The 19,504-nt window shown below is 41.1% G+C and overlaps 1 protein-coding gene and 1 long non-coding RNA gene across 2 annotated transcripts; both read left to right on the top strand.

Annotated features, from left to right (window-relative positions):
- The first annotated feature begins 4,005 nt into the window (after positions 1–4,005).
- Positions 4,006–7,193, top strand: LOC148186039 (uncharacterized). Its single transcript, XR_015775350.1, has 2 exons — positions 4,006–4,284; positions 6,432–7,193. It is a non-coding gene; the product is annotated as an uncharacterized LOC148186039 (long non-coding RNA).
- A 6,555-nt stretch (positions 7,194–13,748) lies between these two features.
- Positions 13,749–15,906, top strand: bhlhe22 (basic helix-loop-helix family, member e22). The gene has a single exon (XM_042510841.2). The coding sequence runs from the start codon at positions 14,104–14,106 to the stop codon at positions 14,908–14,910; it is 807 nt and encodes a 268-aa protein (XP_042366775.2). The 5' UTR covers positions 13,749–14,103; the 3' UTR covers positions 14,911–15,906.
- The last annotated feature ends 3,598 nt before the right edge of the window (positions 15,907–19,504 follow it).

Here is a 19,504-nt window from a genome sequence, read left to right as displayed (position 1 = left end):
ACTACATCCTTTTCAACGGACTGGAATTCAAGATAAAGTTTCTACTGTAAAATATTTGGTTTATATTGTATGATAATAGGGAAAAAGGCTTCAGGTGATCATAAAAAGAATTCCACAAGGAAACTTTTTAAAGGTCTTTTAAATTTACCTTAAGTCAAATCACAAACCGCCTCCTCAAAATGACATCCCTAGATTCTTTTCATACACATCCACTCTAATGTATTCCTCACAGAAAATACTGGGATTTATTAAATGTGTAAATTTGATTCAAAGCTATAAAAGAATGATTCTACACTGAGCGGAAAGCTCAATGTCTGTAAGGCAAGATGCACACTTTGGAGGACACTACAAACACAGCCAGCAGGCCTGTAACCCAGTGCAGATGACCTGGTTCTGCTTGCACGCAACCATGAAATAACAACTGCTGTTTGGTGTTTGATGTTAGCTTGGGGAGCGTACTGTCCCTGCTCGAGCTAAGCAGGCACATGTTACCATCAGGAATTGTTTGAAAAAAAAAAAAGAAAGAAATAAAAAGACAAAAAATTGCAATGAGGTCACATCCTGACAGAGAGCAGGATCTACTCTAATTCTGTTATCTGTTCATTGCAGGTCAGGGCTAATGGCACACAAAATATTAAATCACAAGTAAATTAGTTTTTGAGATTACAGAAGTAGTCATTTTGATAACAAACGCCTTAAAAACTGGTGAAATGTAAGATGTGTATTTATGGGTAATGAGGAAAAACATGTTGACAAGGGTTAATAAAATAAGAGTTTACCAGCACTTTCATAAACAGCAGATATTAACCTATTGAGTACAGAGTTATTGTAGTGTGTGCACAGTTACCATAACAACAACACAAATGCTTTGTAGTATAGGAAAATTATGTTTACTGTCTGGAGCAATGTTGAGCTTTTAATCTATTATTTCTTTCCAAACTGCTGCTTGTTTGAAAATGATGTGTTGCAAAAAGCAATTTTCAACAAAAAAAATGCAATTACAAATATAATGTGCTGTATTATTAAATTAATTTAATTATTTTAAAGAATAAATGTCAATACAAATGTTCAGAAGAAAGTAGTTCTTATATGCAAAAGGTTGTCAATGTCCTGATGTAATTTATATTAACTGCAATAAATTGTAATCATTTAAGCAACGTGTTTAGGATTGTAGTTACTGTTTCTCGCCAAACTAAACCATAAGCTCAGGAAAATTAAAAATCAACTAAAATCTACATTAGAATTTGTTAAAACAATTGTTTAGTTATTTTTTTTAAGCTGTAGCCACACATCTATAAGCAAAACGTAAAGCAAAAATACTCATCAAAATCAAATAACAGTTCAAAATACATTGCTATTCTTCATTACAAGGAAATTATGACTGAAACATTTTAGCAAAAATCTAAAACACGCTTATTATAGGTCGACTTTGCTACAATTAATATTATTCACCAATTATTGATGAGTAAAAACAAAAATGCAAATTATCAACATATCAAACCATCTTTGATGGACATTTAATGGAGAATATTTTAGCACAAAGAGCAACATCGTTTAAGCAATGTGAGGCTGGGGGGGAGGCCTGATGCATGATGCAAAACATAAGGGGGGCTGATGGAAAGGCTGCGGTTATTAAAGCATCCCGTTGGTAAAACTGATGCAACTACAACGTTTACTGCTGCAGAGCACAGAGCCTGCAGCTGCCTGGACACATTTTCCTACAGACAGATACATTTTCGTTTCGATTTGGTTTTCCAATTCGTTACACTACTCACCCCGATGCTTATTAGGGAGTTTTAATGCCCACATGTGCGTTTCAAATGAAATTAACGCAGATTATTTTGTCCGGTGCTAAGTGTTATTTGATCCTGAGTAAAATTAAGTTCTTTTTGTGTGTATCTCAAACAGGTAGGCTGCAGAGGGAGGCCTGCTTATGTTTTTTTGTCAACAAATAACTAAATAACTTCGGTTAAAAATGCACGAAAAGACAAAAAGCATTTCGATGTTCGAGTTATGCACTAGTTCACGTGGACTCCGCGTGAAGAAAAGCTGTGCATATGAAGGGCGTTTCGATCCTGCAGCCTTCGTGTGTTTTGATGTAAACGAATGCTATTCACTATGATAATGCGTCGCCACTGACTACATTATTTTATGCAATTTCGTCAGATTGGCTCAGTGCTGTGCAGGCGGCTATACCCCCTTTTTTATCCTTTGAGTCCTCAGGTGTGGAGAGCATGTCACTGTGCGACAGAAATCCCATTCCAGAGACGCATATCCAGCTGAAGAGTGAGACAGATGGACGGGGTACAGTTTAATAATAAGTCCAAATCCAGTCTGTGCGTTTCCATCCGCCGGCTGCACAGAGCCCCAACTTCCCCTATCAGACTGCAACTTTTACAAACTTCCACCTCTGTCCAAATGATGGAATTTCCATCTGCAGCCACTAGTTTTCTTTCTTTCTCCCCCACTTCTTTCCCACCTCTTCACGCCACCCCTCTCACCCGCCTTTTCAAGCAGGGGCCCCAGTGGCTGGCTCTTGATTAATAAATGTTTATGTGTTTTGAAGTGCGGGACAAAAGGGGGTGGCCTGTGACCCCTAGGAGCCCCGACCTTGTGCAGGTTCATTGTGAGGCGCTGGGAAAAGGGCTTTGGGACGGAGACCCCGGGCCACTGACCCACACACATCCCAGAGCCCTGCCATTCATGTGCGCACCGCTGCATGTCGCCCCGCAGCTCCCATTGTTTCAGCGGGAACAATAGCGTCACCCCCCCCCTCTGCCGGAGAGAAAGCAGCTTTCAAACTTCCCTCTATATGTAGCCTGACGCAAGCCCCGGCAGACTTTCCCTCTAACCCTTCAAATAAAGAATAAAAATGTTGACAAAACGTTAACACTGTTAGTGGTGCGTTCGCCCCGTGTTGCATCACACAGCAGTGTTGCATCATTTGCACTGACTGAGTTCTTGCAGCCGTCAAAGGCCAACACTGTAACAGAGTGAAACAATAAAACAGTAACAGAGTGAAACTGTGAAAGAGAGAATGGATGTGCAGAAGGATGAGATGACAGAAGGAGAGAACTCGAAGAAACAGACCGTGAATAACACCTACAGGCTATTTCTAAGGCAAGAATCAGGTATATATATTAATAGGATGGGGGTAAGCAGGCATTAGCGGGCCTGTGTGTTCCGCCTTGGCTACAGGGTTAGTGAGGTTACTCAAATGACATCATACATGGGGCCCTGGTTTCGATTGGATCTTTGCCTGGGAGTCAATCACGGCAGGAAGTGAAGGGGATACAAACGAGCAGTGCAGGACTGCCACTTGCTTCAATCAATGACTGCTTTAACCAAGACTACCTACACAGCCTCTGTCCTTTTGCATGTTTAAATTTGCACAACCAAAAGTGTGCAAACAGAAATGTGAAAATAAAAATATCCCTTTGCCCTTCACTGCAAAAAGAGAAAGATTGTTTTATTGGCCTTTAACACATTGCAAACAGCAGAAAGACATTTTTTTCTTATTCTTGCTGTAAAATAACCCCTCAGTTTGTCTTGCCAGGCTTAACACAGCCTATAGAAATTAAGTTGCAATCCAACGGCCCGATGCGTGAAACTGCAACGCACTAATGGACCTCTCAAGACAAACGGCATTAAACATGATTAATTGTGGCCGGCAAGGCGATACACACTCCTTTAATGTAGAGCTCCACTAGATTATGGAACCGTTATTGCTGCACATAGAAAACTACAAACAGGCCTACAGCAAAGTGTTACACCGCACACTGAAAATCAGCTACAGCATCCAGTAAAAAGCAATAAAATAATAGAAATAATAACACTAGACATATAGATTTGCCAGAGCGCGCATAGGATGTATTTGCGTGTCCGTGTGAGCGAGCGCGCATTTGTATGTATAAAAGCGTGTGTGTGCGCGCGTGCATGTGAGGAGAGAGAGAGAGAGAGAGAGAGAAAAGAGAGAGAGAGATTTTATTGTAATGCACAGAACGACCTGCCCTCTTTTGAAAAAAAGCGAGAAAGCGCAGCCATGCTTTGCAGAGGCTACAGCATCTCTCTCATTGGTAGTATCAGCTTCTCGCCAAACGGAGTCTTTGCTTGTCCGCCGCTTGACCGTAAAGGAACCGGGAATACAAGCGACTGCCTCCGTGATGTAAAGATCCGCAGTGAAGTATTAAAGCTAAAGTGAAGTGAAAAATACAGCAGAGCACGGATAAATATTAGCAGAGCACAGTGTTCTGGGATCCACCATATGGCGTGGACCATGTCATGGTGAGTATCTGATGCTTGTGTTTGCTTTATGCTCGACCCTTTGATCAATTATTGATAACGTGAATGTGTATGTGCTTCAAACGTTAGCAGAATGTGTATTTTAATAGAGTATAGGTGGATGATGTTTTGTATATGCAGAGAGATGTTGGCTCTACGCTTCCCCGTGCACGCTGCACTTGCCATTGTTATTGCGGGCTTTAGGGAATAGAGCACTTTAGGAAGAGAGCTAACAAAAAAGGCGATCGAAAAACATCACCAAACCCGCGCGGGGTGGACAGATCGTTTTATGTCGACGGTTGCATAATCAATAAGAAGGGTAAAGAGGACGGTGGCTTTCTGAGCCACATCGTTTGTTCGTTGCGCGGTGCTTAAGGACAATAGGGGTCGTGTTCCTGTCGGTAGCCAGATACACACAGGAACCCGAAATATGCTGATGTGCCGTGATGAAGCTCCAAACGATGGCCGATGCAAGAGTTGCCGGATTTTTTTAAAAAAAATTTCAGATGATGGGGACGTTTCCGTCTAAAATGGCGTTTCCCTTTGTTTCTGCATCCCTCTCCTCTCTGGTATAGCGAGTGGGTAATGCATTGCAATTACCATATCTACGAGTCTGCGCCTCTTCATTTTCACTACACTGCTTCACACGCAGTGGATTTTGCTCTTTAATGGTAAAACACGGGCTGTCAGATGTCGAGCTGGTGCTCAGTATGGTAAGCTCAGGGGGCTCCGGCAGCCTCAGACAGGAAAGCAGGTATGTGGCTCCTAATTATGATTAGACAGCACTGGCTTCGTTTGAAATTCAGCAGTTTTTAGCCTACATTTATGCAAATCAATCGGCTCTGTGTAGTCTGCATCACTGCAGATCATAATGGATTACTACTGAATAGATCTCGTGTCTGTGTCAGCAGTCTTACAGTAACGCAATTAATAAAAGTAAATCATCCTTTAAATACGCATCCTAGAGCATTTTCCATCAAACTTATCGTGACAGACACAACATAGCCTGAGAGTTTATTCAGTGTCATATTTTAAGGACTAAAAATCAGCTCATCACATCGAGCGAAATACAGTATTTGTTAAAGTGCACTCACATCAAACAGCAGGCTCAGGATGACACGAGCATCCCTCCCTCATCTTAGTGTGTGTGTATGTGTGTGTGTGTGTGTGTGTGTGTGTGTGTGTGCAAGGAAAGAGTGTGCATGTGCACATGCCCGTGCATGAGTGTGAGTCTGTAGTGTGTTGCCTACGTACACGCGTGTTCTCATTTTTTGAATAGTGCAATGTTGCATAACCATTCACAGTCAATGCCAGATTTGGGGCTTCACAATTTGTGGGGCCATTGTTGGCATTTCCTCTGCCGGCCCGTGTGTGCGCGCGCACACGCACACGCACACGCACACGCACACACACACAGCTCGCCAACCAATTGCAGAACCATTAACACATTTTGGCGATAAACGTTAATACTCCGAATAGGAAGTCGTCAATTTCCCTCCTAGTTTCAAGGACACGGGGTAGTCATGAGGAGGACGCTGGGTAATATAGAGGAACATCTGTTTGCCCGGTGACGTCAACACCCCCCCCTCCCTCCTCTACACCCCCACCCTCCCTCATCCCAATCCTCTTGTGCTGAAGGCAGATGCCTCATTTGTTTGGCTGGAGCACCATTAATCCCAAAGTCAGAGGAAAAGACCGGACGAGAGAGAGATCAGTCCCATTTAGAGTCGGTGTTGGTGCTGGGCTCGCGCTGCACTACTCGGCCAGTTTACTGGTGGGAGAAGGCGCGTGCAGGGACGCATATACACATAGAGCACCGCTGTGTTCAGGACAACCGCAGTTACCAAGGCTCTTCAGATGCCCCGTTTGCGGCAGTTTTAACGTGTGACCCGCGTGTAAAGGCTACAGTGTGTGTGTGTGTGTGTGTGTGTGTGTGTGTGTGTGTGTGTGTGTGTGTGTGTGTGTGTGTTTGTGTACTGGGAGAAAAAAATGCGTTATGTGACTGGGAAAAATCAATATTTTGGACGTGGACTTTTTTCTGTTTTATGGACGTCAACTCTTCTTTTTACAAGTCAATGTGGAATATGATATTTTGTCATCTGCGATTCTATATGAAGTTCATGACGCATTTTGTGTTTTCTTTTTTGTAGGTGCATTGTGGGATAATGGAGGACTTTTAAGCTTTCTGCAATTTTGGACAAAGCATCAAACGGAGTCCTTTTTCGCCTGCAAAAGCGAGCTGGGACGTATCATCATTTTGCACGCAAAACTGCCTCCCAACTGTTTTGCTCTTAAGTCATTCCTGTAACATAACCTCTTGTTCCTCAGATTGTTTTTTTACATAATAAGGTAGGCCTGCACAACAACCGGGAGAGGATATGATCTCTTTGGACTCGTGCTTGGGATTTTTTATTTTATTTTCATTTTTGGCCAAACTTGACATCCCGATGCAGATTTTAATGACAAAACACAGGCCTCAAAGGCTGCAGAATCATTTCATTATATTTGTAATAACAGGTTTTGCGCTAAGGCTCGATGTGTCTGGCCGTTTCCCACAACAGCGTGAATGTAGCTGCACACACACACATACATACACACATGCATACACACATGCATACATGCAAAGTCTCACAGACGAGCGGGTTGTGTCTCTCCGTGTTCACAGCGGACCTTGATTTAATGTCTTACAATTAAGGCACGCGGTGAATGCCAAGAGATGATCCTTCTTTCTTCGGATGTCTGCGGATCCAAGAAAAACATCTCATCTTTTAACTTATTACATTTTGTGTAAGAATAGGCTATTGGTGTCGCTCTCACAGTGAGGGTTTGCTTCTGTCGTTTCAAACTGTAACATATTGCTTATGTTCTGTTTCTTTCCTCCTTTCGTCCATCAATAAAATAAATACACACAATCATTTTGAAGATGTGTTTTTTTATGTGAACATGCATGTGATCGCTGCAGAGTGCGTGTGAGGGAGTGTGTGTGTGTGTGTGTGTGTGTGTGTGTGTGTGTGTGTGTGTGTGTGTGTGTGTGTGTGTGTGTGTGTGTCGGTGGGAGCTGTCCATCCACACACAGGCTCCCCGGGAGCGCTGTCCACCTTCTGTGGTGCTGAAATCAGCGCACCGCCGATCAGCCTTTTGTTTCACTCGCCTGCCGGTGCAGAAGCGGAAATGGCTCAACTATTTTACTGTAGTACAGGAGTGCAGCCCGGACCCGGCGACATATAAACTGCACACAAGCAAGATACACACAGACACAAGCGAGGATGTCGGAAAAATCTAGTCATGACACCAAGCCGGTATTTCTAAGTCAAGAGAGGAAAAATCTGCAGACCTGCGCAACAATGCTGTAACTGCTTTTCACGGATGTTTCTACAATAATGCATTATTAGTTTTGAATAAAAAGACAGCTGCGATTAAATCACATTTATCGTCGCCTATTTGTAGAGAATAGTTGAGCATATCTGCGGTGAAAAGAGTGAACATCTTGTTCTAGCAACACATTTTTCTCCCACTTGCTTTGAGAAAAAAAAACTTGTTAAAATGGTCATTTTCGCAGAGAAGCAGCTCCATGTTTGCCACCCTGCAATAACCCAAAAAGGCCTCGCGTGACAGAGATATCACACTGTGATTTTTTTGATCTGCATATTAATTTCCATAAGCACGGTGCCGCCAGTATGGAAATGAGGAAGGGGGTGGGCTGGGGATCTCTGCAGATATAAACTCAAATGACCGGTAAAATTTATATAAAAGGGTTTGGACACGTTGTCCTACAAACCTTTTGACTGAACTGATGAACACAGTGCAGTAGCTAAAGAGTCTTATGGCATGTGCGCCGGATGAAATAACATCCTCCGATGTAAGTGTGTCGCCTAGTGGCTTTAAGGGGCGCAGCACTCGGTTATGTTATGGTGGAGACTCATGTTTTTTCCCCGGGTAAAGAATTTGACAATCAGAAATTGTGACATTTGTGTAGCTGTGCACCACACTATCCAAGCTATTTTTAAAGCATCGCAGTTGTTTGTGTTGTCCATAAAGACACACGGAGAAATACACATTTTACGCACTTTGACAGCAGACAATAATCAGATGTTGATTGATGAATATGATCGCCGAGAATGGCGGGAGGAATGATGGATGGGAGAGGGGCCTGTCGGGAGGGGGGGTTATCCAATCATTTCACCAACTCATTAATGTTTATTTCCTTTAATCCTTCAAATAAGCAATGAGTGGTGAAAACAATCAACGCTACAGCGAACAGGGTGAGAGAAAATGCGAGAGTTCATCTATATTCGAAAAATAATTAAATTAAGAGAGATTTACTGCCAGTTAGAGTCCTAAATAGAAGCTGCAAAAAAGCGGAGAATTAATCTACGATGTGATCAGCTGCTACACTCTTTAAAATGACAAGAATGAATGAAACAAGGACACTGATACACAATCAACTATTTAAGAAGTCAGCTCCGGGTTAACGTTAAATGAAACTGCAACTTGTTCGCCTACAGAATAAATAAAGCAGCCTACATGTCATGTCATGAATATGGTTCACTGCTGGGTCTCGATGTAGAGCACCACATGACGAAATTGAAATTTCATATCAGGTCTCTACAGCCAGAGAGTCTGGCTCCTACTGATAACCAAAATCTTCAAAGTTGAATGAAATCCACAAGCTTGCTATAAAGCATGTTCATCAAGCTTCTGCTTCACCCTCAGCTGCTCCGACATCAACTGGCTCCCACATTACAAGTCATTGCCTGCCCTCTTGTGGCGAAAATTGAAAAGAAAAAAAAAACGGTTAATTTGGATGCACTTCCAGGTTCATTTTAAAAGTGCAATTAAAAAAAAAGATAAGGTAATGATACTGTGATTGATTATAATCAGTCAGACTTAGGGAAACCTGCAAAATGAACCCGAAAGTCTCCTAAATTAGAATTTTTTAATGCATTTACTGACTCAAATGGTTTTAAAATTAAATATTTTAATATCTTATGTGTCCATTATCAAGATGGAACATGCAGTTCCAGTGCATCAAAAGAAAATGAAAGATCTGAAACTGTATATTCATGTTTTTGCAGGGCTATATGTATGCGGTGCATATATATTGTACACAATATAAATCATGTTGTCTATTTGGAAGCTTCATTAATGGTTGGACACTTCCTGTCAAGCCCCTGTATCTAAACTTCTCTTTTGTCCCAGTCTAAATTGATGCTTGTTCTCTTTTCTAACACAGTTTTGCCTTCAGCGGTCTCTTCATTACCAAAGTGCTGACAGACTGTGGCTGTAATGGCTGTGGCACCGTCCTGGCCCATCTTGTCTCATTAGCCGGACCTGATTGGCCATGAAGGTGTTCTCTTGCTGTCTCGGGATAAAGCGACTGTCTCGGCCACTCGTTAGATCATAACTCCTCAAGTATTCTACCCTGATGGCCTCTCATGGAGCCTCGGAAGAGAGACCGAACATACGCTAATTGAAATATGCTGGAAAAGAGGTAAAACATTGACCTTGAACATGTGAAGCATTTGTGTTCGCAGCTGCAAAATTTGACATGAACATTGAGCTCCAACATGGTGAAAATATAACAGCAATTCAGCAGGGAAACAGAAGTTTCTCTGCTTACATGGATTTTAAATGATGTACAACAGCCCGATAAAGGACTCCTGTGGGTCAGCTCCATCTAGCAGCTGATGTGCTTTTAAGAGTAATTTCTTCTACTACAAGACATCAATTATTTCCAATTATTTTCCTTTCAAAATATTGTTACACTGAATGCCAAAAGGTAGGTGGCTAGCACTGATGTGTAAACAAGTGGTGGGTAGCACCTGCCATGTAACAGAGGAGGATACTAGAACTATGCCATTGTTAGAAATCACTGTGTGGGAGTTGGGATTTAATTAGAAACTCCTCTTTCCTTATGGTAACGGACGTTTTCATTTTTACTAAAAGGTATTCGTCTGTCTCTAGGGATTTGCATGGTGTCCCTGGAAGTTTATAAGAGTTTGGGCCACTGAAACTCTTGAAGTGGCACATCAAAACCAAAAGCCATAACTGAATTTTAGGAATTTGATTACGCTGTTGTTGCTGATTGAAAACTATGTCAATATGGAAAGTTAGGGAATCACATACTGATATACTTTGGTTTCTTATTTGACGTTTAATGTAACTAATTATCTGATGTGCATAGACTAATACTGAAACAGGTATCATTTTGAGTTGCACAACAACCCTGTTTTAACATGTTGTGTATCTGTACATGTCAAATGAGCTGTTTATCCTTTTTCTTAAAAAGATACATAGCAGCTTTGAAGGAGTACATTGTAAGCAACAACACATTTGCTGAGAGCAAGCCTTTACAAGTTCAGGGAAGACTCATGGGTACACACAGACCCCATTTTTATCAAGATATCGTGAGGTGAATGTGTAGTTGTTCCCACATCAAAATTTAGCCTAAATTTCAAGCGTTATTTAGACCTTTTCTCAAAAAGCTATCCTGACATGACTGGAACTAATGGATGTCTTAGACTGTCTGATTTCACAAAATACCACTATCTTCACACTAGCTAAAAAAAATAGCATGCCACAGCTTCTCAATGACAGTAAAAACAGCCTCCAATTATTTTTTCACCAGGGGTGCGAGCAATTGTTTCAAGGGGGCGCCACTTGGGCGCTGACTCAAAATCACAGCTTGTAAATCAGTGTTTCTTATTCTTCCATTTTGTAAGTGACCACATTTTGGCAACGTAAGTAAAACATTGCGGACACACAAAACAGCTACAGCGCTCCTTCGATTGTTTTCAAGTCACAAGTCATGAATCCTTCATTAAAAGTTACAGAACAGATGATGAACACACGCTGAAACTGACACACATCTATAAATATTGACTTAATTGTGTAGCCTGCATTAAAGTATCAACATTCTTTTGTTCTCTTTCATTGTGTCATTAAAGGATGAACACGAATTCTGCACAAAACTCTTCTTCTTTCTGGTAAAGTTTGTCATCCTCAAAGTGTGACATACTGAAGGAGGCAGAGCAGACTTTTCTACAAAGCCCCATTCTAACTAAAGAGTATGTTGCTGCCAAGGTACCATCTCAGAGGGTGAAAAAATTCACACCATATTCACTGTGCTTTCAACTGGCATGGGTCTGCTGTAATCACTGCTAAAGGTACCTTTAATATGGGAAGAACACATGCCATGGTAACTAGCCATGGTAACTTGGAGGTAGACAGAGATTTTTGCCCTTAATGCATTGCAGCTGGTATCTACAAATGGCTTCTAGGGGCAAGTAATTACTGAAATGTCTTTTTGTGTAAGAGGTGAAGAGGAATGTGTTCCTTGTGTGAGCAGTTGCAGAGTTGGTCACATTAAATTTTAGTGAACTGCAGGGTTCCCCGGGCTACGGTGAACTTAACAGATACCTGTGGAGTCTGTGTGTGACCTCTTTGGAATGGAGGGCAGCTCAGGTGTAAACTGTGAACTGTCAGTGTGTTCAGCAGCATGAATAGCTCCGCTGACCACAGACACTGCAGCTGAGGCTATAAACTCTGATGAGTCAGATGTATCTCCAAAAACATATCCATCATTTTAAAAGGACTATTAAGACACATGTGGAAAAGGGGATAGTCAAAATGAGTGCAGCAGAGGCCAATAATGTCCATAATGCAGCTCATGAAACCCTCCCTGCTTTCATAGTCCCATGTCTTCGAAACTTCATGCCTCCAGTTTGCAGCAAATCTAAGCTAACACATGACGCGATCAATTATCAGGCTAGCAGACATAGTACTACTGTTTTCATAAGTGTGCCCCTTTAAAAAGTATACTATGCAGGAATTTCCTTAAACACATTGTAGACTAATACAAAAGTAATCTGTTTCAATCATCAGTTATGACTCACTGGAAGTGTGTGACGGTGTATTTATCTGCAGAGACTCTGCCCTCTCTCTGTATTTTGCTGTTATTTTCATGTGTTCTGGACAGTTGTGGAAAAATGTGCAGGTAAGGTCAGGACTTTATCAAAAATCTGTGTGTATATGTGTGTGTGTGTGTGTGTGTGTGTGTGTGTGTGTGTGTGTGTGTGTATGTATATGCGCCAACACACATCACATACATTCTGTACCTGTTCCAACACCCTGCTGAATCTTTATCAAGCTTATTTTGAGTGAAATGTTCTTTTCCATAATTGTTGGCTGTTTCATTATTTTAAATGAAAGATGTACAGTTCAATAAAAGTTCAAATCAACATAAAGTATCTTAGTAAAGTTTAGGGCCACCACATGCCACCAGAGGAGCATCAATGAGCCTTGACATTGATTCTACAAGTCTGTGGACCTCCACTCACTCCTTCAAAAGATACAAAAGATATTCCCTCACTGGGTGTTTTGATGATGGTGGTGGAGAGCACAGCCTAACACGTTTGTCCAAAATCTAAAGATATCTTTAAAAAAACACAAACAAAACAATTACCAGGGCATGCTCAGTATTTGTATACATGCCACATGGTTGTGTGTTGATTGCTTAATTGTACCATGAAGTGCATCTGCGTGGAAGCATCTACATTCTGTTTGATAATCCTCTCATTTACAGAGGTGTCTCCCTTTAATTTGTCAGCTTTCTGTCAATTTCATTTTTACTTAATAGTTGTTGTTGGAACTTTTAGTATGATTGGAAATCATAAGATCATGAGACCTTGGTTTTTTTTCTTTTGGCCCTACAACATACGTTTGGTAATGATGGAAAACACACAGGGAGTCATGGGATTACATGAAGCTGTATGAGGCTTCGCTGTTGATGCTGGTGACGTTTGTCTTTTCTTATGTGTGCTACACTATATAACCCAGTAGATGGCAGTATGACCACGGGTAAATCTTGGAAAGAGCGCAGGCTATGACATGGAAAAACTGCGAGAGACTACAATAGTGAAACAGAAATTAACGTTCACTTTAAGGACTTAATCTAAAAACCTAAAAACCTCGAAATCGAATCATCTGGTTGTGGTTTTCAGCAACAATATATCATCAATGCAACACAAGCCTGCTGTATGGTCTCCTGTCAAGTTTAATAACAGTATGTTTGGTCTGTGAATTCAAGCGAAGGTCCTCGAAATGACAAGAGTTAAAATAGTGACAAAAGACAGAAAAGCCACACACGCGCTAAACAAAAAGTCTGTGTGATTTGAGCTGTTCAAAGAAGCCCCAGGCTCCCACTAGGTCCACTAAATAAGAAATTGACTAAAGTCAAACATTGCTTTGATTTGCAACTTTTCTCTTTAAAAAAAAAACACGCAACTGTCACACAAATAAACCATTGAAGGAGGTTATTTCATGATCAGAAGGCTGACCCAAAACCCCGTTATAAAGAGCCTTGAAAACACACACACTCAAAGGGAGACATAGAGCGCACGCGGTATTGTTTGTCATCGTTTAAATGCTATTAATTAAAACGTTAACCGGATTGGGTAGAGAGTGAGAGGGGGAGAGGGTGTCTCTATCCCAATAGGCGAATCCTTTTTAATAACCCGCCTCGAGATAATGATGTAAAAAGACTCAGGCGTCTCGTGCGTAACGAGGATCATCGTGGGGATCCGGTGAAGGTGAATCAGAGACACAGAAAGAAAGAGAGAGAGAGAGGCAGGAGAGAGCAGCACTTATTACACGAGTCTCCTCCTCGTCTCCACACCTCAGCTAACAAGTCGAGCGAGCCCGCAACTTCACCGCTGACACAACTCAACTCGTAAAGGACAAACAGAGGAAGAAACTCATAGAGGCGCGCGAAGAGTTTCCAGAAGCGACCGTTGCCTGCAACAACGCGGAACCCACGAGGCTATGGACAGAAGGATGAACTTGAACGGCGGCGCAGGGGACATTTTTCACAAAACTCTCACCGCCGTGTCCACTAAAAAAATGGACCCTTTCAGATCGTCGGCCGGCATTGAACTACCAGCCAGAGACCGCCAGTCACCGATCAGCTGCTTTGACCAGACCGACCAAGACTCGATTCAGCCGGGAGGACTGGCAGGAGGGAGAGGGGGGGCACTGGGTCTGCCGACCGGATCTTTGTGCGTCAATTTCGGTGAGAACGCCAACAGGACTTCGGCGGCGGAGAGCAGCGGCGGAGAGCAGAGTCCCGACGATGACAGTGACGGCAGGTGTGATATGGTCCTTCTGGCCGACGGGCGGACGGTGCCCGCGGGGAAAGGAGAAGGAGGTAAGAAAACCAAAGAGCAGAAAATACTGCGGCTAAACATCAATGCCAGAGAAAGACGACGGATGCACGATCTGAACGACGCGCTGGATGAGCTCAGAGGGGTCATCCCTTACGCGCACAGCCCCTCAGTGCGGAAACTCTCCAAAATAGCCACTTTGCTGCTCGCCAAAAACTACATCCTCATGCAGGCGCAGGCACTGGAGGAGATGAGGAGGCTAGTGGCGTATCTCAACCAGGGCCAAGCCATCTCTGCTGCCTCGATACCCGCCACCACTGCACTCGCAGCTCCCGGCTTGGGCGCGTACGAGCAGCCGCCTGGATATCCCTTCCCCACCGGGGTGGCTGCGTCCTCATGCCCCGATAAATGTGCCATATTCAACAACGCCACCTCCAGCCTCTGCAAACAGTGCACTGACAAGCCTTAACTGCGCCTGACAAAGGACTCAGAGAAGCACAGGGGAGAGCAGACACCACTTGTAAGAACACTTTTGGAGAGAGAGAAACCTGTGAGGCTACTGTTGTTAAAGTCAGTAGGCTAGAGACAAAGAAGTAATGCCGATGAATACTTTTATAATATTTACTAAATGCATTCAAAAAGCGCTTTTTTGTTCAAAACAATACTTGATTGTGTATATACATCATCCTTAAAGTGCTGGTATGAATGAGAGTGAAGACCAAACACAAATACAGTAGGCCTGTATGTAAGAGTGGCTGCAAGTGTTGAGTGAGTTGTTGACCACTTGCTCTGTTATGGACCCTTTTGGAGATTTGGGTGACCTGACAACCTGCGACTTTTTCACTTAAATAGATGGACACCTTCCTGGAGCGTTAGTCCAACCTCACTTTCTGCTGCTTCCTTATTTATTTAGCTGTTTCTTTCTTTCATTCACCTCAGAGACATTTGCCGTTTGCTTACTGGTTCAAGGCCTGTTTTCATGAACTTTTCTATTGAGCACGTGGAATGTCATGAACAAGGAAAAGTTAAATGAAATAGATGATATAGATTAAGTCGTTTAAATCAGTCAGATATTTATGTGCTAATCCAGACACTTGTTAATAGTTGCGCACGCCTATAACGATTCTTTTTTTGGGGCACTGTGATATAATAAAATTTCAGAAAAATTTAGAAAACCTGAATCTTGGTGTTTCAGGCGTTTCGGTGTGTCTTTTGTAATTTATTAATTTGGATATTTATATTGGATATTTTTGCTTGCATTGCACATTGTAGTCTTTTTTCTTAGTTGTATTTTTTTTCTTCTCACACAAGATGATTGAGGTCTTCAGATGATTCGCGTTGTCAGGTCAAGATGTGGATTATTGTAGATACTTTAGTTATTATATGAGCAAAGAGGGCCATTTGTATGTATTTCAGTGTTGAAAAGCTTTATTAAAATATTTTGAACAACAGAAATACTTCTGATTATTCATCTTTTGTAAAGTTAAGTGGAATTAGAGTAAACTGCCTTTAACTTTTAATGATGAATACACAATGAACATTAACTGTATTACGATTTACAGCAAAATTAAGTAAAGTTATATTCAAGTGCTTATTACAAAATTGGAATATCGTCGTTTTGGGTGATGCAGCGCTTATTTGTCAGCCAAGTGTAGTGAGCGAAGGCCAGACGTGGTTGATGAATATCGCCTCAAGGCAGAAACATGTTTCTGCTCCTCGGACAAAACCGAAAAGAAAAACTCTGGCGACCTTTGTTGTGATTATTAAAACAATTTCCGTAACGTTGTGCAATAATACGTTAATTCGAAAACAAGTGTGTTTGAAAACTGTCGACTCTAATACCTGGCTTCACATAATGAAACACGTCGTTAAGGCAATTAGACCTCCAGAATGTGATTAAGGAATGTAATTACGACACTGTTCATTGCCGTAATTTGGTGTCTTTAATCACAACGCAGCCATCAGCTGCACTCCCATCGACTCGCCCTTTGTCCTCCTCAGTCGTCTGGCCATTATATCAAAACATTGTGATGAGCAGCAAAAGTCTGAAAATATTCCTGAAATACTTAACATGTCAATACTAAAACCGCTGACTTTACACGGAATTTAATCTCCAAAACGAAGACAGAAAGTGAAGTTGAGTCAGAAGTGCAGCATTTGAAACGCTTAGGCCAAACACTGGGAACAATAAATACTATTACGCACGATGGAAGCACGATCAAAGCCACAATCATATTGTTAATAGCAAATAAAAACAGCATTTTTACTAATGTGTAAATTTAAAAAGCAAAGCCATCCTGTATGATCTGTAGACTTCAGCACCATGGACAGAGGCAACAGATTTGAAAGGAAACAGACTATGATTTTGTTTTTCACCAGACAAATTAAAGCAGTGCCATTTTTTATTGTTGGTTTTAAGGCATTAGGTCTTTTTTTTCTGTCAGATTGACAGCTATGTGGAATGCGTAGATTCATAGCTTTGCAACATAAAGCAAGCTAAATTAAATACTTAGATAAATATGTTTGAAATTAAATTAATAAGTAATCTAAATATTTCTTTGTGGATGGATAGAATACAATTTCCTGAAAAGGATTACCAGCAATTATTTTGTTTCCTTATTATCCTTTTTAGTTCTAATGTGGTAACATGACAAGTTTTAGTCACTTTAACTGAATAAATAAAAAATTTAAAAATCCAGATATAATTTCATAGCTTTCAAACGACTTAAAGAAGGACAGTGAAAAATAAAGTAAAATCTAATAATGAAGTGCGCATATGATCAATGTTTTCATCTAACAAAAAAGCTTCTTTTTTTTTGTATCTCTCTATTCTCATAAACGTGGACAATAATGGCATTGTGCTCCCACTTTGGGGTTTTCGCCAGTCTCCGATCTCAGCCTTGCGTCTGTATGATGAGCCACTCCGACAACAGGGTCGTTTCAGTGTCCCATTTAATCCCATCACACTCCTGAATGCCTTGAATCTTCACAGAACAGCTCTTAATCAACAACGGGAATAATCAGGAGACATCAAAACAGCTCTGGCACAAAAATCTTGTCAGCAGTTCCTGCTGGCCTTCATCTCGTTTCAGGACTGGAGATATTTTAATACAGAAATGTGATTTCTTTCTGCACTGCTGTTTGGTAACTGAGACTTCACAAAAAACATTAATTATGCAATATGCATTAATGCACAAATGACTGGAGCATTTAACCCATACTAATATTCACATTAGCCTAGAAGAGGAAATTCCCCAGGGGTTAGACAGAGCCATATGTGTGTAGAAAACAGAACACAGCATCCAAAGAAAAACAGACCACAGCACACCAAAATTATCAGTTCAAAGGCAGAGGAAATTTAACAACTACCAAGAGGATGACAACATTTAGGAGAAGCATCGCATGGTTTAACTGAGACGTTCAAAATCAAAATCCATGATATTCCTTTTAATGTGGGAACTGCAGTGGTGTCTCTACCATCGTTACAAGCTGGTCAAATGTCATGTACACACAAGGGTCTGTGAAATGTTATGCTGGTGGCTCAGACTGGGCAACGACATGGCACTCACAAGTGTCACAGAAAGAGAAGTTTTCTTCATTGGCCACCAACCACCAATAGGCAACATCGTTTTTATTCATGAGCCTAATAAAGCTGAATCTGTCTTAAAGGCGTTTACAGCGAGATTCAGGGCTCATGAATAAAAGTGGAAGATAAAAAACACCCCTTTTCATAAACCATAAAACGTCCAATTTACCATATCAAGGGCCAGCAGGGTGCCTATTCATAACACGGATGTGATGTCTGCTAAGGATGATAAACATGAAAGTCAAAATATACATAAGAGTGTTGAATTGAAATGTCCCCTTCGTATCAGTAACAGGCTAAACTCTGGCAACGGATTCATCCATGCTGTGTCATACACTGTGTGTAAAGATATATGTGCTGCACTGGCTGAGGCACCAAATCAACTGCTGGGTGGTAATTCACCTTTGTCAGGCTGCTGATAGCAATGCATAATGTTGTCTTTGTGTTGTGTACACACAATGCAGGCTAATACAAGTGTACAACTTCACGAGTCAATTCTGCTATGTTAAGTTTATAGTGATTATAGAGAGTTTTTTTATAAAACAGTATTGGTATTCAAAGTATTAAGTCGCTCTTCATAGATGAAACTTTTTACACATTCGAGCAGTTGCTTTTTTGAATTTCTGCACGTTTGTCGTTATACTGAATTAACAGTAAATGAAAGAAAGCTGTTTGCTTTTTACTAGATCCCAAGGGTAGAGGTTTTTAAAGGGGGGTGGGGTGGGGGGCATTAAAAGGGGAGTTTGGGGTTCCTCCGCCAGAAAATTTTGAGCATCAAACACTAAATATCCTGCAAGCTAGTCAATTTTTATGCACCAATTTGTCCCACTTCTACATCATTTAATGGTTCAAATGTCTGTCATTTTGTCAAAAATGTAAAAAAAAGAATAATCTTCTGAGACGTTTATGTTTTTATTGGTGGGGGGAAAGACACTAGTTTTAATATTGAGGAGGACGTGTCCCTAGAGAAGCAATATCGTCTACTGTATTTATGAACTGTTCAACTTGCAAAATTCCTCATCACATTTTAAAATCTGCATGGGAAACTGATTTAGGGTTGTGCAGAGCAGCAATAAGCTTTATAAGGAGACAGCTTGATGGAGTTAAATGCATTTCATTTATTGTATTTCTCTTAAGTTAAAATTTGTTACAATGTACAAAGTTAAGGTTACAGCCATTTATTTGGCCTAAATTAATTTTACTGAACAGGAAAAGCCCCAAACCGCCTAATAATGGTCTGTTTCAGGAAAGTGATTCTGCTTTTAAAAAATAAAATCAAGAAAATATAGTAGGCTTTTATAAACTAAGATACTTCTGGTTCTAAACTCTATTGGTACTCTAATGATTATCTTCTATAAACACATTACATTGTAATGTCTCCACTGATCTTTCAAGCAACTGCCGCCTCTTTTATTGGGTTTTGGTTTGCTTTTGTTTGTCATCCTTGTATCCTGCATATACTTTGTTATGTTTTTGT

The sequence above is a fragment of the Plectropomus leopardus genome, chromosome 21 (genome assembly GCF_026936395.1).
Source record: "Plectropomus leopardus strain MGB_pleo_1.0 chromosome 21, ASM2693639v1, whole genome shotgun sequence".
Taxonomy (NCBI): Eukaryota; Metazoa; Chordata; class Actinopteri; order Perciformes; family Serranidae; genus Plectropomus; species Plectropomus leopardus.
Note: the sequence above shows the minus strand (reverse complement) of the source record. Positions and strands in the feature narration are given on the sequence as shown.